The following is a 21,802-nucleotide window of genomic DNA, read 5'->3' on the forward strand; positions in this document are numbered from 1 at the left end:
CCAGACCTGTGATCCAGGCTGAGGAGAGATGCCATCAAAGTGACCAGCGTTCTCCAACCAGTATCACCCTCCATCTTGACTTCAAAATCCATGAAGTGTTTTCTACTGTTACACAGAGTGAGCTGAGGTTCACATGAACAGATTTCTCCTCTGGGGTCAGATGTGTAGACTTTATGAAGCCTTTCAGCAACCAGTCGAGGAGTGGATCTGCAGAGTCACCAATGATTTGTAGCCGTACGTCTTCGCCCTCAGTGTTTTTCACACCCTAAAACAGAAAATGGTTATGTATTTTAAAACTCTGATGCTTAATGAGCAATTATATCCTTAAGAATAAATCAGGGGAAAAAAAGCACAGGGTGTAGTGGATATGACTTTTTTTTCTCTCTTAAATGTTTGAAAGGTACCTTTGGCAGTTGAGCTCTCAAAAAGGTCTGAATGGCACAAAACATTGGAATCTTGGGTTTTTCCAGGCATTTTGCAACTGATGTTCCAAAATCTAAAAGCAAACAACTTGTTTTAGTTGAGTAAAGTAAGTAGGAAATGTAAAAAGACCTCACACACAAGGTTTGTTTCATTTATTCATGAAACTGATTTATTATCATATTTTGAAATAGTTCATTGTTTAAAATGAGTTTTGTGAGATTTCATAGTGGGTCTACCTAAAAGCCAGAAAAAAGTTAGCTGAAATCATAAAAGTGGTAGCTGTGATGTTATTGATTGTGAGTCAATGAAAATGACAGACGTTCAGAAATGACCTACCTGCATGTCTGTGAGTCCCGTCAGTTATTTGAGGGATATGATGTTTCCTCAAAGCTCCGTCTGATCTCCAAGGCTTCATTTGGCTCGTAAATCAGCTGTTTAATCCGTCGGTGTTTACAGCTTTACAAAAACCGTGCTACATCACGTAAAAACACATTCAGCTGTGCTTGTTTCTTTCTGAACAAGTCCTGAAGAAGAAGCCTGTTCCTCTGATGCTCCAGTTTCAAAAGAAACACGCAAAGAATAACAGTAATCTTAATTACTCCAGAAAACGCCGGCTAACATTGTTTATATGGGCGGCTTCCGGGTACAACTCATGCGTATGTCACAAACGGCAGACGTCACAACGCAAAGCATTATGGGATTGCTCTTTCTGAATCGGATCGTAATCACGGTGCATGTAAACACGCACAGCAAGCGGATCACTTTAGGGCACGTTCATGTAAACAGGACAATCTGATCCACCAATCAGATAGAATTCAATCAGATCAGAAATAAAGTGCCCATGTAAACGTAGCTCTGGCAGAATTTTTTTTTTTGCCGTTTTCTCAGAGAATATGAATGATCACAAAACTTTTTTTCCCCCTCATACTTGATGGTTGTGTGAAGCCATTTATTGTCAAACAAATTTGTTTCCTCTTTTTAAATCATAATGACAACAGAAACGACCCAAATGACCCTGATCAAAGGTTTCCATCCCCCTGTTCTTCATACTCTGTTTCCCCCTTTAACATCACTGACAGCTTGGAGTCTTTTGTGGTGGTTGTGGACGAGGCTCTCTGATGGTGAAGCTGCCACTGAATATGTTTTGGACTTTATTTACATCAATTACAAAGACAAACAAACAGTATGACACTTTATGGTAAATCTGTGTGGAGCAGACAGTTCTCAAAAACTGAGTCACTGTGGAAGAAGGAGAAGAGTGAGGAAAGCCAGACAACCAGGGAGAAGTTACAGGCTTACGTGGCTGTGAGTGGAGAAATTGTGCACAGTGCAAGCTTTGCATTTTGTATCACCAGTTATCCATCTTCATGATGAAGTGGTACAGAGGAGGATTTTCTTAAAAAGAAGACCTGAAAGTTTAGCTACAAATTTCCAGAAGGTACATCTGAGATGCAGCCTGGATTTGATGTTTTGGTGAAAGAAAATCCTTCTCTGCTTGACTCCACTATGAAGCTAAGAGCAGTGATGCAAAATGCAGAATTTGCACTGTGCACAATTTGTCCAGTCACAGCCACACAAGCCCATATCTTCTTCAGAGAAGTGGATAAAAACGTGTGCCTGTCTCCGTTCGCTCCTATGAATGAAACAGAGAAGCAGCACAGGATTTTTTTTTTTTTTTAATCTGGACTCGAGCTGTCAGTGTGATTTGGGGTAAACACATTTTCCAGTGCGCCTGTTTAACCTTTATTCTTCACAAAGTAGTGATCTCTGTGCCTCTTCTACCTCAGACTTCTTTCTCTCCCTCTCTCTCTTTTTTTTGCACAAACCAAACACACTTTTGTGTTTTTCCCCTACGTTAAGGGAAACTGCTTTAACTTTTGATGTTTCAAAACAATAAATAAGAAGACTGGATTGCATTTTACCCCCCGTTCAAACATTTTGGAGGTGGTGTCATCGCGCTGTGTTTTGGCTGGTATTATGTCAGGAGGGCACACTGAGAACTGCAGCAGCCAGGCGGTAACCAGCGGCTGAGGATCGCGGGGAAGTCCAGAAAATCTGGTGCAAAGTGTGGCTGGTATTTCCTCGGGGGGGGGGGGGGGGGGGGGGGGGGGGGGTCACAGCTGGCTGAGTGCGCCAGCCAGTCACAGCTGTTCTCATCATCCTCACCCCCTCCCTCCCTTCCTTCCTCACCTTTCTTACCCAGTGACGTGCGTTCAGGTGAGGCCATCATGGAAGGAAAAAAATGTAAAATGAAAAAAGTTAATTAAATGGTTATATTTGTCCAGTGATTTGTCCTATAAAGTTATTTTCCTTTTAACTTCACCAGTTTTAGATTATTTTTTATTCAAAATCGGTGAATTTTCACATTTGCCGTTCAAATACTGAGCAGAGACATGCGCTGAGGCAGCAGCCAGCCGAGCCTCACCTTGGACTGTTCAATCACTGGACTAACTGTTGGCACGCTGTGCAGTCAGACTGTCTCACTGTCTCTCTGTATGTCTCCATTAAAATGGTCAAACACTTTGGTTGTATGAACTTAAATTCCAGAGTTTAGCTGATGTACATAATGTACAGTGTTTTTTGTCAACAGTTGTATGTGTGTGCGTAACGTGTTTTGTGTGCTGAGTGATCAAAAAACAGCTGCAAAAAGGCACCAGGTGAGGCACACAGTTCTCTTGCCTCATGTTAGGGGGCGCTAGTGATCCCAGGGATTCTTATTGCAGCAACTCCTCAGCTGCAGATGAAGTGACAGTAAACTACAAGAGCAGCCGTTCATTTATTTTTTCCTCTCGCCTGGACTTTACTTTCAGAATGGAGGACTTCATATCCAAACTGAAACCATTTTCGAAACTGCACTTACAGTTGAAGCAGGAGGTAATAATTAAAGGACGACCGACACTATAGGTCATGGTTCAAGTACTGAGTTACATTTTACTGACACAAAAGCCAAAAAATAAACTTTCTTATAACACAATAAAAATACTGTTTCTAGCTGAACAAAAAACGTATCAATATATAATCAAAAGAATTACTACAAAATCTTTATCCAAAAAAAAGTTATGTGAATGTAACTGAAGCTATATCTAACCTTGGTAGTAACTAGGTTTTATAGACCTATGAGACAGTGGTCTCACCATAGGCTGCTTAAACTAAATTCATCAAAACATACGAGGTCTGTCAATAAAGTATAGGTCCTTTTTATTTTTTTCAAAAACTATATGGATTTCATTCATATGTTTTTACGTCAGACATGCTGAACCCTCGTGCGCATGCGTGAGTTTTTTCCACGCCTGTCGGTGATGTCATTCGCCTGTGAGCACTCCTTGTGGGAGGAGTCATCCAGCCCCTCGTCGGAATGCCTTTGTCTGAGAAGTTGCTGAGAGACTGGCGCTTTGTTTGATCAAAATTTTTTCTAAACCTGTGAGACACATCGAAGTGGACACGATTCGAAAAATTAAGCTGGTTTTCTGTGAAAATTTTAACGGCTGATGAGAGATTTTGAGGTGATACTGTCGCTTTAAGGACTTCCCACGGTGCGAGACGTCGCGCTGCGCTCTCAGGCGCCGTAGTCAGCCTGTTTCAAGCTGAAAACCTCCACATTTCAGGCTCTATTGATCCAGGACGTCGTGAGAGAACAGAGAAGTTTCACAAGAAGTCGGTTTCAGCATTTTATCCGGATATTCCACTGTTAAAGGAGATTTTTTAATGAAAGACGTGTGGACGGGTCCGCGCGTCGGGACGCAGCTGGAAAACACCTCCATGTTGATAACCATTTGTAAAATCCAGGCGGTTTTTGATGGCTTTCAGTGGAGTGAGTATATGAGAAATTGTTTAACAGCTGGACATGTTCCAACTTGTCCTTAAGGCTTCCAACGGAGGTGTTTTTCCTGTAGCGGAGCGTCGCAGCGGCTGCGAGCCGACGCTGCAATCCGTCCGCACGTCTTTCATTAAAAAAATCTTTAACAGTGGAATATCCAGATAAAATGCTGAAACCGACTTCTTCTGAAACTTCTCTGTTCTCTCACGATGTCCTGGATCAATAGAGCCTGAAATGTGGAGGTTTTCAGCTTGAAACAGGCTGACGATGGCGCCTGGGAGCGCTGCACGATGTCTCACACCGTGGGAAGTCCTTAAAGCGACAGTATCACCTCAAAATCTCTCATCAGCCGTTAAAATTTTCACCAAAAACCAGCTTAATTTTTCGAACCGTGTCCACTTCGATGTGTCTCACAGGTTTAGAAAAGATTTTGATCAGACAAAGTGCCAGTCTCTCAGCAACTTCTCAGACAAAGGAATTCCGACGAGGGGCTGGACGACTCCTCCCACAAGGAGTGCTCAAAGGCGAATGACGTCACCGACAGGCGTGGAAAAACTCATGCATGCGCACGAGGGTTCAAGCATGTCTGACGTAAAAACATATGAATGAAATCCATATAGTTTTTGAAAACAATAAAAAGGACCTATACTTTATTGACAGACCTCGTATGAACTTGTTTTCTTGAAACTCTACAATATTCTTAACATTTTAGTCCTGTCTCAGCTCAGACAGTGCCATATGGTAGAGGTATGCGAGAAGCCCTGCTTGCATCAACTCTATTCTCAGCTAGGAGATCAACATTTGAAGACCTAATCCTGCTGAAGGTTCCATTTCCATTTCCACTGCACAATGACAGTACCACTGGTTGACCTGAGCAGTGTGTTTTTTCTGTAGTGAGCAGGAACATCATTCCTGGTGATAGATATATCTGTTTCAGAAATAGATCTAAACTCTCATGACATACACCATGTTTTTCATTGAGCTTGCATGAAAATCTTTTGAGATTTTTTTTTTTTTTTTAAACACAGGGCAGTATTTTTTCACGCATTCAACTTCTGATATGGCTGGCTGTCTACTTTGTGACATAAGCATGCTGTATTTATCAATAGATAAAAATGCATGAAATATCAAAATTTTACCATGAATAATTTGGAGTAGACAAGTATTAGAAGTTCCACTTTTGGCTCCAATGTCTAAATTTTGTTGTGATTTTCAACTTTCCTTGTTTGTCATTTGGCAAAGATTTTCTTAGACAAATTGTAATGGAATACCTAAAAACTGGAGTTTTGAAATTTGTGAGTTCCATGCAAACTTTTTGGGTGCCTATATAAATACAGGGGTCTAGCTAGCGCAATCTTGCATTACGGTCCGTTACGCTATAATTTTGGACTGTTACAATTTTCAATACAGCGTCTGTAATCAACCGTTTCTGCAGGGCGACTCCAGTTTGAAGTGTGAATCGAAGCAATGCTTCAATTCAATGGCTCGTGGCTCTTTGATTCGCTGCTCTTCAGAAGCAGTAACTCCGCTTCTTAACCCCTCTGAAAGCCATTAAAATATCATGACTCACTTTTGTGTGGATTAAAGTCACAACTGGGACTCTTGTCTTGTTGCAGTCGAGATACGAGGATCGTCCTCCGTTCCGTTGTCACAGCTCCAAACACTGCGCGGCTCTCTACTGAGACAGAGTCTGCTCGGAATTAATAACTTCAAAACGAATCGCCGCTTTAAATAAAATGACACCTCTTACAAACGCTGCAATACAGACAAGAAACTACAATCGACTAAAAGGTTTTTTCCTCCCAAAATGAGACGTCCTGCATTCTTTATGAACCTGACGTGCAGCGAGCTGTAGAGCTCATAGGTATGGAAAGACATTCATGCCAATAATAATGTCTGAAAGGAAATGCTTTTGACAAAAACTAACAGATGTTATTTCTGTTTATGCCCAGAGATCAAGGATGTACTGGCTAACCCAGAATGAGATTGCCCACTCAACAAACTTCCCCAGCCTTCTGGACATGATGAAAGGACTTGGGCTGTCATACCTGGCTTTTCCCCGTTGGGTACCCCTAGAATGGCCAATTTGTAGCTTGAATTTTCAAAAGGTTCCCCTTTTCCGGAACCCCCGGTCGCTTCACTCCCTCCACGTTACCACTACACTAAAATTTTATCCTAGCTAGAACCCTGTAAATAGAAAATGTATAACTGTCTGAAGGTTTTGACTCCAAAAAAACAAAACAAAAACAAAAACACAGCAATTTTATGCGATTTTCACCATATACGAGGTGTGTTAGAAAAGTATTCGACCTTTTAATTTTTTGCAACAACTTTATGGATTTGAATCATGTGTGTTTGCATCAGCCAAGCTTGAACTTTCGTGCGCATGCATGAGTTTTTTCACGCCTGTCGGTTGCGTCATTCGCCTGTGAGCAGGCTTTGAGTGAGCACTGGTCCTCCCCCCTTGTCGGATTTTCATTGCGAGGAAAATGTCTGAACGATTTGGAGCTTTGCTGCATCAAATTTTTCCAGAAACTGTGAGAGACAGCCAGGTGGAAACCATTCGGAAGATTCAGACGGCTTTCAGGGACGATTCTATGGGGATCACACAGATTAAGGAGTGTTACAACCAGTTTAAAGACGGCGCACAATGACTGAGGGCACGCCGCGCTCCAAGCGGTGATCGACAGGCTGAAACGACCAGATCATTTCCAAACTGAACGCTGTGTTGATCCGGGACATCGCCTGACTACCAGAGAAATGGCAGAAGATGTGGACATAGCACTTTTTCAGCACATTCCACTGTTACAGGAGTTTTTGTCATGGAAAGAGGAGCGGAGGAATTCGCCACGGAGCCGATAATGGCGCGGGACAAAAGCACCTCCGTGTTGGTCTCACAGGACATGTTGTAACATGCCCAGGTCTTGCACCATTCGGAAGATTCAGACGGCTTTCGGTGGCTTTTCAGTTGTGTGACTATCTGAGAAATTGTGGACGAGCTGGACATGCCACAACATGTCCTGTGAGGCTTCATCACAGCGCTGCTTTTTGTTCTGTGCCATGCGGCTCCGTCCCAACGCGCAAATTTCTCCGCACGTCTTTTTATGACAAAAACTCCTGTAACAGTGGAATGTGCCATTCATTTCCAAACTGAACGCTGTGTTGATCCGGGATATCATCTGACTAACAGAGAAATGGCAGAAGAGGTGGACATCAGCACTTTTTCGGCACATTGAGACAGACGTGCGGAGGAATTCGCGCGTCAGACGATGTCCCGGATCAACACAGCGTTCAGTTTGGAAATGATCTGATCGTTTCAGCCTGTCGATTGCCGATCGCGCCGTCAGCCATTGTGCGCCATCTTTAAACTGGTTGTAACACTCCTTAATCTGTGTGATCCTCATAGAATCGTCCCTGAAAGCCGTCTGAATCTTATGATTGGTTTCCACCTGGTAAGTAAGTAAGTAAATTTTATTTATATAGCACCTTTCACAGACAAGAGCCACAATGTGCTTCACAACATAAAAGCACAGTACACCACACAAAACATCAGACAATGGCCGAGACATAAAAACATAAAACATAACATAGGATAACAGAGCAGCCCAAAAGCTAAGCAAACGCTTGAGTAAAAAAGAAAGTCTTAAGTTGGCTTTTAAAAGTATCGACAGAGTCCAGTGAGCGCAGAGAGAGCGGGAGACCATTCCAAAGCCTGGGAGCAACAGCCTGGAAGGATCGCTCTCCTCTGGTTGCAAAATGGGTGCGAGGAACCATCAACAGATTTTGGTCCACAGACCTCAAAGCCCTGGCAGGGGCATAAGGTCACAGATATAGGGAGGCGCCTGGCCATGTAGAGCTCTCAAAGTTAAAACCAAAATTTTAAAATTGATCCTGAAGGACACTGGCAGCCAATGAAGCTCCTTTAAAATTGGGGAAATATGAGTCCTTCTGTTAGCTTGTGTCAGAATTCTTGCTGCAGAGTTCTGTACCAACTGCAGTCGACGCAACTCCTTCTTGTTTAGACATGAAAACAAACTGTTACAATAGTCTAAACGTGTTGACACAAAGCATGAATAATAAGCTCTAAATCATTTCGAGACACCATTTTCCTGAGCTTAGAGATGTTTCTTAATTGAAAGAAGCAATTCCTCGTCAGCTGTTTACAATGCTGTACCAACGACATGTCTTTGTCAAAAATGACACCCAGGTTTCGAAGACGTGATTTAGCAGACTGGCCCAGGTCTCCCAAGTACTGCTGCATACCTGGAATATGGGCATCAGGGACAATAACCAATGTCTCTGTTTTGTCTGCGTTAAGCTGAAGAAAGTTATTCGTTAGCCATTGTTTAATTTCCGCCAAACAATGGAGGAGTGAATCAAGCCTCTTAATCTCAGATGGCTTAAAGGAGCAGTAAAGCTGGATGTCATCCGCAAATAACTGGTAAGAGACATCAGTAAATTTTTGAATGACCCTACCTAAAGGGATCAAGTACAATAAAAACAAAATGGGGCCCAATACAGAACCCTGAGGGACTCCACATAACAGGTCCGCAGACTCTGACCTTATCTGGTTAGCAAAAACGCTAAAGCTACGCCCAGACAGATATGAAAAAACCACCGAAGAACTGACCCCGACAGTCTGACATGATCCCTCAATCTATTCAGCAGGACCTGGTGGTCAACAGTATCAAAGGCAGAGGACAAATCCAAAAGAACCAACACGGTGGATTTCCCAGCATCAGCAGACATCATAATGTCGCTGGACACTTTCAAAAGAGCCGTTTCCGTAGAGTGTTGTCTATGAAAACCGGACTAAAACCTGTCATGAATGTGTCAGTTGGTCTGAAACCACCCTCTCGAGGATCTTAGACAGGAATGGGAGTTTAGAAATAGGTCTAAAACTACTTAGCTCCATTTGGTTTAAACCTGGTTTTTTCAGTAGAGGCAACACTATGGTATGCTTAAAAGCACTGGGAAACACACCGGTGGACAAAGAAAGATTTACCATTCTAGTAACGCACGGACCAATTACCTCAAATACTTTAATAAAGAGCCTGTAGGGAAGGATGTCCAATGAGCAAGAGGAAGGTTTCATCTTGCTCACCAATGCCGAAATATCAGCAAGTGTCACAGCCCTAAATGAAGACCAACTGCTGGGAACAGGCTCAATAACAGTAGAAGTACCACACAGGGAGGGTGGAATTTTATCCTTAATCAACTTGATTTTGTCAGTGAAAAAACTCAAAAAAGCATTGCTGTCAGCTTCAGAAAACACAGGAGTAACTGAAGCAGCAGGACATACAAGAGAGTTGATTGTATCAAACAACACTCTGGGATTCTTCTTATTCACAGACACCAGCTGACGTATGTAGACAGAACGGGCACTCTGCCATTTTGTTATATGATAAAACCAGCTCCCTGAGATGAAGCCTGTGAACCTCAAGTTTAGAGGATTTCCACAGGCGTTCAGTCCTTCGACACAGTCTCTTAAGACTTAAGAGCTCTTCATTTATCCAAGGGCACTCATTTTTCTGTAAAGACACGTATTTAACAGGAGCCAACTGATCAAGAATAGTATCACAGTGATGGTTAAAACACTGGATAAAATTATCCACATCAAGAAAATCAGTGAACAAACAAGGATTAAACATAGAAAAAAATCTTTCTGCAGTATCAGCAGTGATGATACGCCTCCGAGACTTAACTTCTAATGGCTTCTGATCAGAGCTGAAATGCAGGTCAAACAAAACAAGACTATGGTCGCTCAAGTGGACATCTTTTATAGACATATTTAAAATGTCTAGGCCAAGTGTAAAAACTAAATCTAAAATGTGACCCTTTTGGTAAGTGGGCTCAGAAACATGTTGCACAAAATTAAAAGCTTCAGTCAACGATAAAAGCTCCATAGCAGAGCAAGATAACTTGTCGTCAACATGAAGGTTAAAATCTCCAAGAATTAAAACAGATTCCAACATTATAATAGAGGATAAAAAGTCACTAAAATCCTTAAGAAAGGCAGTAGCAGGGCCTGGGGGGCGATAAACCAACACACAGAAAAATGGGTTTGAGAAACCCACCTTGACCAACTGTGATTCAAAGGAGGGAAAATCCTGTGACTGTACCCCTTTACACACACAATCCTCTTTATAAACGATGGCAAGGCCCCCACCACGGCGACAGGGGCGGGGCTTCCCAAGGACACAGAACCCAGCAGAGCAGAGCTCATTTAAATGAAGAAATTCCTCTTCTCTCTGCCAAGTCTCCGAAAGGCACATTAAGTCCAACATTTCCGTTGATATAAGATCATTCAGGGAAAATGATTTATTGGCGATTGAACACACGTTCAATAAACCAAGGCGCAAGGTGGACGACGTCACGTAGGCGCTGTCTGAGGCTCGCAATGGGATAGGACGAAGACAGCAGTCACATGGACTCCAGCTGATCCGTGCAGGCGGAGGCGTAAACACAGAAGTGCACAGTAGCGATGGAACTACGCCACCAGGATACCAGTGCTGAGAAAAGTCTAGAACACCCTTATCTAACCGAACAGGTGTCGATGCATCGCACACATCAAAGAGAGGAATGTGGTAGAGGAAGCGAGCCCGTCCTCGGCCACCGGCGCCCAAACGCGCCGCTGCACGCTTTCTCTTCACCTGGACACCAGCCCGCGAGCCTCTTCTCCTCTTATCCAAAAAGCCTTTTTTCCTCAGTCTCCTGCAGATCTTACACGGCGCCCTCAACAGCAGCGGATAATCAGGTGAGTCGGAGCCGATAGGGGCGGAGGAAACGCCTGTCTCGTGTAGCAAATAGGCTCTCCATTGTCTCCTTGATATGAAACAAAGAGTCCCGATCGTAAGTCCGTAAAGCCAAGACACCTCCATCTGCTAGTTGGGCTGCTAAAATAACATATGTTGTAAAAGTGGCCATTAGTAACCAACACAACAGGAGCCGAGCGACGGCCACGCCAGTCACAGGCGCCATCTTGAAAATCATTCTCCCTGGCTGTCTCTCACAGTTTCTGGAAAAATTTGATGCAGCAAAGCTCCAAATCGTTCAGACATTTTCCTCGCAATGAAAATCCGACGAGGGGGGTGGACCACTGCTCACTCAAAGCCTGCTCACAGGCGAATGACGCAACCGACAGGCGTGAAAAAACTCACACATGCGCACGAAGGTTCAAGCTTGGTTGATGCAAGCACACATGATTCAAATCCATAAAGTTGTTGCAAAAAACAAAAAGGTTGGATACTTTTCTAATAGACCTCATATCAGTACTTTTTTAGTAACAACATATTTTCATGACTACAGAAAGGTTATAGATCAAAAGCCAACTACTTTCTGCTAATTATGCCACAAAAATGAAACAGATATCTAAAAAATTGGTTTCCTGAGATTTTTTCACGCCCATGTCAGTAAAATGTAACTCGATGCTTGAAGCTTGTCATAGCTAAAGGTTTTCTTCAGACAACAGAATAGCTGCTCTCTTTTCAAACGGAGAGGGACACACGTTAAGTCTCTAAGTTTCTGCCTCCTTTTCTCAACAACATCTGGACTCAGATGGGATTTTGTGACCTGAAGAATTTGCAAAGACGTCTCATCAAACACAAGCGGTCGACCACTCATATTCAAAGCCAGAAAAGGCTCCAAACAGACAGTCAGAACAGGACTGATGAAGGATGAGTTTCTTCCCCGGCAGTGATCTCCACTTAGACAGAGAGACTTTTAAAACTGAAGGAAGATAAGGAAAACTTCAACAAGCAAGTCATTGATGCTTTTGTTCAGAAGGAGCGGCACATGGACTTCATTTATAAGTAAAGCTAAACCATAACAGTCCCTTCACACATAGTATGAATGTGGTCAAACTGCGCATGTATTGCGCATGAAGCAGGAATCGTATGCAATATGTGTAAAATTGTAGCTGCCTCCAACGCCTCGTACACCTGTTGTTACAACTATTTCCGCACACCAGTGGCTGAAAGACAGAATGTGCCCTGTGACAGCCCATTCAAATCCTTTCGTAGCAGGTGTCGGCCAAATTCCTGGTGATACATATGAACATCTAACAGTTTGCTTGGCACTTAGAAAATATGTGGCCATTTACACTGATAACACAAAAACAGTCAGCAGATGATCACTTTCGAGCTGGATGTGAAATTTGTCTAAGTACCCCCATGACTGTGAAGCTGAAAAAAGCAACAGACATGGTGCATGTGTCTCGCACGTGTGCGCGTCTCCCCTCCCCCCACCACTCCCTCCAACACATGTAGTGTGTGTCGGGGGGAACTTGCAAAAATCGCATGTATGTACAGATCTGATCACATGGGGGCCGGACAGCCAGGTCTGAGCGCACACAGCATGGGGAGATGCCTGTTAGCTGATTGCAGCACACTGACAACTGGATGACGGTTCAGTGCACACAATACAAACACAGAAACCACCGCCAGGACAGTTATATAGGTAATTACGACAATACCTACATACGCAATTACATAACAAATAAGAACAATGAATGACCACATAACACAGAGACACATTGGTATAGGCGCTGAACGGACGGACGGGGGGTGGGGTTGGTCCGCTCACAGCCGCTGCTGTTGTGATCTCTGCTCCTGGACGTCCCAACTGGAGAACACGTACTGTGTTTTGAAGGACATGAACTTACAACATTCCTCCGTGAGGTGCGTGTCTCTGCCTGCTGTCCTCATGTGGAGAAAGATGTTCATCTTTTGCCATTGCGCCGGGCTGCAGCGGCCGCACACAATGCACCTCGTCCATGTCCTTGTTGTTTCAGGCATTTTTACACATCATTTACAGGACAGCGATGGTAGTGCACTGGTAAAGTTTCTGGGTGGCAATCAGAGCTTTTGTAAACTGCAGGTTCGAATCCCGTGGGTGGTATGTATTTTTTTTTTCACAGCAGCTGTGCAATGTGGTTACACATGCTCCAGGTGCTCACACTGTGTTGACGGTCGCAGCAGGAAAACATAGAGCCTGCCCGTCAGCTCGATCTTTTCGTGGTTCGCTCATACAAGTTGTTCTGCTGTGATTCGCCCTGATTTGTACTGTGTGAAGGGGCCCTTAATGTTTATTATTATTATTATTATTATTATTAATAAATGTGCTTTTTTGTGTGCTACAGTTTGTATGTGTAAAGAATGCTGATATGAGATTTTAAACAACTTCTTCCAATCAAATGGTGAACATTTACATTTGTAAATCTGACTGTGATGAAGTCAGTGCCTCACCAGTCATCAACCTCACTGCACGTCACTGTTCTTACCGTATGCTGCCTTGTGTTGTGCTGTGCCTGCAGAGCCCCTGTCTCCAGCTCACAGTTTCCTCCATCAGCCAGTGCAGTGAGCTCACCTCCAAAAGAGCCTGACCCCGCCCTGCGGGACTCCTGTCAGCCCAAGGACAGGAGTCTGTTCTTTTCCTCATAAGAATTAATTTTGGAGACTTTCACACAAGATTATGCATCTGTCCACACGGCCAGGTATCCCGCAGGGGGTCAACGAGGTGGCCTGGAGTTGCTCGTCTATTAAGTGTGGGCGCACTTTCACCTGTTCCTCTCCCTGTCGTGGATGCGCAGCACTGAAAGGCACTGAATTCTCCCCTTTGCTCCCCTGCACCTGCTGGACTCTCCACCATGTTCTGGACAGATGTGCGAGGTTGAGATTGATCATTAATATCCATAAGTACTACTTATGTATATTACGTACTGAAGAAATTTGCATATTATCATTTACATGTTTGTTTACAATGCTAAATACTTGAATACTTCGTTCTGTGTTTACAAAGTTCAGTGCAATGTTCAGTCTATGGTGGCTGCACAAATCAGTTTTTTTTTTTTAAATAATGGTGGTATTTATTTATTTTAAATTTTATATTTATTTCTTGTCATAGTTGGTGCCATTGTTTATGCAAAATTATTTATTTGCAGCTGTTTTCAAATCATTAATAGATTATTATTAAAAGAATAACTTAATATTAAGTTAATATTGAGCTGTGTACCCTTTACACCCATGACTGAGTGGCCATCTCTGGCTCAAACATCACAGTCAAGTTTGCTGACGACACGACTGTGGTGGGTTCATCGATTTCTCTTTAATCCACCAGATGGTGGATGCAGCCTGTGAGCTGCTGCCAGCAGCCTCCGTCTTGCTTAGCATTATTATGCGTCATCAGGCTTTAGATTAAATAGAAATAGATGATTTGCTGACTTAAACTTGGGTTAAAGTGATCTGAAAATGCTGTTTTGTGCAGCGTTCAGGTGCTACGACAAACTGACAAAGGAGTATCTGCTGGTTAAATAAAGGTGTTAAATAAATAAAAAATAAATTGCATTGTGAGCTTTCATAAGTGTGTATTATATGTAACCCCAATGACACCTGCTGCCATCATGGAGTTGATTCAATACTGAGAGAGTGAGGAGGAGCTTCTTTCCTCAGGTTATCAGCCTGCTGAATGAGACTTCAGCCCTCCTCACTTGAGCTCTGCCAAGGATACATGATAGTCTGTGGTGCGTTATGGCTGGTTGCTTTATGTTGGTTGTACTTTTATAATTTATAGCTGGGTATGCAAATACTAAGCATTTCACTGTGCATTATACTGCAGAATTGAGTATATGATGAATAAAACTGAAACTAAAAATAATTCCCAAATCACAATCAAAAGGAATAGACAAAGATAATAAATATCAATCAATGAAAAGAAAATCCAAGCAATATCTAAATTAGAACGCTATAATACACTGACGTGCTGTCCGTGGGGATCCACGGGCCCTAGACTGGGTAGCATTTATAAAATAGGTAGCTGACATTATTCAAGGGTGGAAATAAATTAAGCAAAGTCTCTGTTAATTTACTTCATGTATTTATAAATTGTTAGGTTCTTGTTATCATATATACATTACACATTACCGCTGCGGATAAGGATCTATATACGCGTACGGATAACCCGTCCAAGTGGATCAGGAGCTCTTGGTTTGGCGCTGGTGTTCTGGTCGCGGTCCCTGTGGACTTTACTGCACATGGGGCTGTGGACTTGTGCACTAAAGACGCATCTGAAGGTCTGCAGGACTTTGATCCAGCTAAACCACGAGATCTGGTAAATTTCACTGTTTGTAAAAATGTTCTCAAGACCGATGTAAATGTGAATATAAACAGGAAAATAATCAATCCGGGTATATTGAAAAAAAGGAAGTGGGCGTTTTTTCAAACAGTCAATCAGGCTAAAATTATTTGGGATGCTAAATCTAAACCTAAGGGGATGTTAGGTGGTCACCTAAACATTCGTAGTGTCTTGTCCAAAGTAGATCAAATACACCACCTTTTAGAAAATTCTAATCTGGACTTCCTGTGTTTGTCAGAGACATGGCTGAATAAATATTCACCGTCAGCAGCACTTAATGTCAATGGATACAATATATACAGAAAAGACAGAGAAAATAGGAAAGGTGGGGGTGTAATGATTTATATTAAAGACAACATACAATGCCGTGAAATGGAATGGTTAAGCGAAACAGATTTGGAGTGTCTTGGTGTTGACATTATTTTATCACCACAAATGAGTTATTCTGTTATTGTGGTCTACCGTCCTCCTTCGTCAGATGTAACTTTTTATGATAAATTTGAGAAGCTTTTAAAGGAATGCAATAATAAGAATGAAATAATTATAATGGGAGATCTAAATCTGGATTGGACTAATCAAAAAATTAGGAAGAATCTTAAAAGAATTGCAGATAAATTTGATTTGCAACAACTAATTAATGGGCCAACAAGAATCACTGCATCAAGTAAAACCCAAATTGACTTAATTTTCAGCAATAAACCAGAGAGAATATCAAAATTTTTCAACATGTTAACTGGTCTTTCTGACCATAACTTGACACTCGTTTCCAGGAAACTCACAAAGCGAAGATTCAACTCAAACTGCAAATCTAATGTTTTTGTTGGAATTCCCAAGTCAGATGAACAACTTTAAAATAGCTGTAGAACAAATCAGTTGGAATGAAGTAAACTCAGACGATTGTCAAACTAATAGTGAAATCTTTACAACAAAACTTGAAGATAGAATTAAGAAATTTAGTGTAAGTATGAAAAACAAAAGGAATAAAAATTCAGTTGCATGGATTACTTGAGAAATAATCAATCTAATGAAGGAAAGAGATATGGCTCTAAAACATGCAGTTAAAACAAAGACAGCAACTGCAAGAAAGATGTTTGTGACTCAGAAATAAAATTGTCAAAAGTATAAGAAAAGCTAAAGCAAGCTTTTTCTTAACTTTAATTGAAAAATCAAATGGCAATACTAAAACACTGTGGGATCAATTAAACAAACTAACAGGAAAGAAAACAAAAGCTAATCCCCAATTAGAAGTAAAAATTCAAGACAGGATCACGTGTAATGTACAAGAGGTTGCTGTCGCCTTCAATACTTTTTTCATAGATTCAGTCAAATCTATAGCCCAAGGGTTTCCCCCTCTCCAGTTGTAACCGTGGAGCCAACTTTCACTTTTAAGTGTGTCTCAGAAACTCAGGTGTCACAAATGATCTCTACCCTAAAATCTTCAAGAACAAAAGATAGTTTTGGTATGGATGCTCTAATGCTAAAAGACTTGGCATTTTTAATTAACCCAATTGCAACCATTATTAATCAATCATTTGTACAGGCTCTGTTTCCTAAAATATGGAAGTCTGCTGCTGTAATCCCAGTGTTCAAATCTGGTGATAAGTTTTCAGTTCAAAATTATCATCCAATTAATATTTTGTCTACGGTGTCAAAGGTCTTGGAGAAAATTGTAGCTGAACAAATGACTCAACACCTCATCATTCAACCTTCATCCGATGCAGTTTGGCTTTAGAGCTAGACACTCCACAGAAATGGCAACTTGCTTTCTCACCGAAAACATAAAATCATTACTTGATAAAGGTGGGGTTGTTGGAGCTATATTTCTTGATTTCAAAAAGGCCTTTGACACCGTGAACCATGATATTTTATTGATGAAACTGCAACGATTAAATTTTTCTCCTGGGACGTTAAAATGGGCTGAGTCGTATCTGTCAAATAGGTCACAATCTGTAAGAATTGGTAATTATCACTCACCTTCTCTCTGCCTTAATACAGGAGTGCCCCAGGGCTCAATTTTAGGGCCACTATTATTTTCATTATATATAAATAATCTCCCGTTGGTCTGCCCAAATTTGTTCACTCAAATGTATGCTGATGATTCTGTTCTTTATGTACATGGAAATAATGTACAGCAGGTCTGTGACAAATTAACACAGTCCATGGCTGATGTTACAACATGGCTTGAGGAAAATTGTTTACAACTTAATGTATCAAAAATTGTTGCAATGTTTTTTTACACGATCCAAAAGTCTAGTCACTGAACCAAATGTCTATGTGGCAGGGGAAAGGATCAAAGTGGTGTCTGAATATAAATATTTAGGGGTCTGGCTCGATGACACATTCACATTTAAAACACAGGTTAAAAAAGTATGTCACAAAGTTAAATTTAGCCTCTCTAATTTTCGTTACATACGGCAGCTAAAGTTTTTATGCATGCAATGATTTTATCACATATTAAATACTGCCTGACTACATGGTCCAATGCAAATGCAACAGTGCTCAAGCCACTAGCGACCCTTTATAAACAAACTATCCAAGTATTGGATAGGAAGCCTCAGCGCTACCACCACTGAGCTATTTTACAAAAATATAAACTTTTGAACTGGAAAAATATGATTAAATATGTAAATTTATGTCTCTTCTTTAAAGTTATAAATGGTCTGTCCTCTCCCCCTCTGGAACAGTTTGTGAATGTAAGGTCTGCTGCTGTTCGTAACACCAGGGGAGCCACTAGAGGAGACTGTGTGATCCCACTCAGGAGAAGTGCTTTTGGTCAGGCTTCTTTCTCTGTGAGGGCAGCACAAGAGTGGAACACAGTACCTGTGGTCATTAGAGAAATGACCACCCTTAACACATTTAAGGTTAATCTGAGGAAGTGGCTGGTTGACCATCAAACATGTCAGCACCAAATCTCCTGAATATTCTTAGAAAATATATTTAACCTGCATGTTTAATTCTTTTTTATATATATATATATATATATATATATATATATATATATATATATAATGTTTACTAAATTGTATAATAATGTGAAGTGTTTTATGTATGTATTTTAACTAACACTCATTTTAGGGTGATTGCTACCACCTGTCCAGGGACTGCAGATGAAAATAGCCGCTAAGGCTAATTCTGGTGCATTTACAGAAATGTTCATTAATGTACACTGTCCCTGTCAAATAAACTAATAAATAAATAAATAAATAATTACTATTATTGCTGTTGTATTATTATTTCTATTTGGTCATTTGATTTTTAAATGGACCACAATGGAAACAAGTGTTTTCACTTGTGTCATCCATGTATTTTAATGTATCTACGATTATGTTATGTACTTACATTGAACATACTAAATAAAATGATGCACGCTTTTAATATATAGATGATTTACCACCCCCTGCTGAAATGGCATGTTAGTCCAGAATGTAATTAGCAATGCTAGCTAATGGCCATAGTTTCTCCAAAAGTATTAGTCTTGTCAAAGTTCAGTTCTGCCAGCGTTCATCCTTGACCCAAAACACATAAACATACTAAAGGGCAAATGTCAGCTGTGTTCTATCTGTCTGTGATCAAAGTTACACACACGCACAGATGCATGCACGGAGAGGTTCTTGTCTTTTCCACATTCTGCCACAAGCAGGTGCTTCTATTTTTAGACACAAACAGAGGTGGCACAAGACATCAAACACAATACACATTTCACTCATGGTACCAGCAAAATGACACTTAACTCACTCATGGAAACGGCAACATGACACTTAACTAAACTGACTAAACAAATTGAACTACAAAAACACCTAAATCAATAACACTAACAGCACTTAAACTAACATGAACCACAAAAACAGCATTTAAAACCCTGAACTCCCATGGTGCATTGCAGCACAACGTCCATTGTTTATTGGTTTGCTAAAATCAATAATTTATCAAAAAATATTTGTCCTATTAACTGTTTTTGCAGCATTCATCTTTGACCCAAAATACATGAGCATACCAAACGGCAAATTTTATCTCTCCTCGGCTTCTCCGTAATTAAAGCCATGCGCGCACACTAGGGATGGGTATTGATAACGTTTTATCGATATCGATGCCATTATCGATTCTGCTTATCGATCCGATTCCTTATCGATTCCCTTATTGATACCTCGTGAATTTTGTACTAAAAGTAGGCTTTACAGGTTTTTCTATGTATTTCCTTGAGTCTTAAAGTAAATAAATATGAAATTAGTCACTGTATCCTTGATCTCTGGACATAAATAAAAATAAACAAAACTGTGTTTCGCTTTGAAGTTATTAATTCAGACTGAATTCTATCGTTCTATCTTGACTTGTCAGAGAGTCGTGCAACGTTTGGAGCTGTGTAAACAGAACGGAGGATGATTCTCGTTTCTTTCTCGCAACATTACAGGAGTCCCAGTTAGTAACTTTAATCCGCACAAAAGTGAATCACAACTCATATTCAGGGATGAAAGTGGTGAAAAACAAAAAAAGCTGAAACCCAAAATTACCCCCCAACACCACCTGCACGAAAATGTTTGAATTCTAGAAGCTCTGAAATGCAATCTGGGACTATTCCAGACAATAAACTGGAGTGAGTGCAGCATCCATTTAGGTGAGAAAAAAAAATACAGCTTTCCTTATTTAAGTTTATTCCAGTAGTATTCTGCTCTTACTAGGATGCAGCAGTTTTCTAGTTTGGCAGATAGTTCTGGAGGAAATCACTGAAGAAATTAACATTAACATACTGAAAATATGGTTTGACTGAAACAAACTGTCATTAAACTTAAATAAGACAGGGATGAAATGGAGGTGGAAGAGTCACTAGGTGTTCACAGGAAACATTTAATTTCTGTATGAATTTATTTATTTATTTATGTTATTTGCTATTATATATTTTCTGTTGTGTTTCTATTCAGGTTCTTTTTGTCTCTTTCTCTAAAATTGTATATAATAATCATTAGATTATTAATATATAAGTAAAAATAAATTTAAGGAATATTACAATTTGAAAACAAATGCACCCGAACGTGATGACGGCTGCAATTGCTAAATGCTAACTTTTAACATTGAAAATGCCATAGACATGCTAACGCGTTAGCATCGCTCCCGTTTTTAAGTTATAAAATACATCTATCAGCTGTTTCAGAAGACCATAACAGGTCGATTTAACATAGAAAAGGTAAATAATACTCACAGACGTATGCTCTTTAGGGTTTTAGCAGGGGGAAATTAAGCGAAAGAAAGAAAGAAACGAAGCATTGCTTCAATCTGCGAACCACTGCTTCGACTGGTTCAAGGTTCAAAGCAAAGCCGCGCTGCAGAAAAGTTGATTAAGGACCCGCTGCAGGGTCTGTAATCAATGTAAAGAAATGATCATTTTCCTGACAAACACCCCCCCCAAAACAACGGCCACTCTGAAGGACCGATAAGGGAATTGTTAAGTACAGAGCTTATTGATGTCGGTGGATCGAATCATTTCTTAACGATACCCGAAAGGAACCGGTTCTCGATACCCATCCCTAGCGCACACGCATGCACCACTTTGCTATTATATTACAGATTGGACAGCCAATTTAAATGTGCTCAGTATTTCATCCAATTAAAACATTCTACACACTTATACAATATATACTCAGTAAACATACGCTAGCTGCAAAAACCGGTCAAAATAAGAGAGAACTGGCTGAAAGAAGTAAAAGAATCTGTTCACACTGTGCAACAGAAACTAATTTCTCACAAATTCCCAAATTAGAGAAAATTTCCCCCCAAAACTTTCAAACCTTCCCAAAAAACTCCTTCAGAGCCTCCTGGGAAAGGCAGTTGAGTCAGACCAAATGGACTTGTTTAGGTCTTAGAAGATGTTTCGCTCTTCATCTAGGAAAGCTTCATCAGGTGTCTGATGTCACAATGTGGTTGTCCACATCAGTGCCCCAAATCTACCGCAGACGGACTGATCAGGTCGAATTTTTTCAATTTGTTACTAATCAGTTTACTCAATCCGTCACAGTGAGACTATACCTTAATGTCCTGATAAAAAGACAGAATGACAGGTGGAACAGATGCAATATCTCAACCCCTCTATTCTGTTTAAAGAAGGCTTCCTAACTTTGACAAAGATGACTTCCTTGGCACCATCTTCCCTGCCTAAAATATGAACGTTGTTATCTTAAAAGCCGTGTCCTTTCTCCTTCAGCAGCTGAGTCCTGACCTGAGGAACTGGCCCCCCATGTTTTCTGTCGAGTGGCTGTCTGGTTGATGCACTGAACCGCAGACACCAGACTGATTTTGTGGCTGTTCGGTCTTTGGGGTCAAAGATTTGTTTTTGTCTGATGACACTGCTTGGCTTGAAAATCACAGGAATGTTGTGTTTCTTGAAATCCTCAGAGAGCATTTCCTCATTTACAAAACTCAACACGAAACCACCAAAAAAAT

At 40.9% G+C, this 21,802-nt stretch overlaps 1 protein-coding gene across 6 annotated transcripts in view; it reads right to left on the reverse strand.

Annotated features, from left to right (window-relative positions):
* The window catches only part of LOC117528121 (zinc finger protein 646-like), a 137,126-nt gene that overhangs the window by 21,876 nt on the left and 93,448 nt on the right, over positions 1–21,802 (reverse strand). For 4 of the 6 annotated variants that reach the window (XM_034190690.1, XM_034190691.1, XM_034190688.1 and 1 more), the window contains one exon: positions 9,934–9,939. The exons of the other annotated variants lie outside the window; for them this stretch is intronic. In XM_034190690.1, coding sequence (XP_034046581.1) covers positions 9,934–9,939 — 6 coding nt within the window. The remainder of the gene's footprint in view (positions 1–9,933; positions 9,940–21,802) is intronic. 6 annotated transcript variants of the gene reach the window in all.

This window comes from Thalassophryne amazonica, chromosome 16 (genome assembly GCF_902500255.1).
Source record: "Thalassophryne amazonica chromosome 16, fThaAma1.1, whole genome shotgun sequence".
NCBI classification, from domain to species: domain Eukaryota; kingdom Metazoa; phylum Chordata; class Actinopteri; order Batrachoidiformes; family Batrachoididae; genus Thalassophryne; species Thalassophryne amazonica.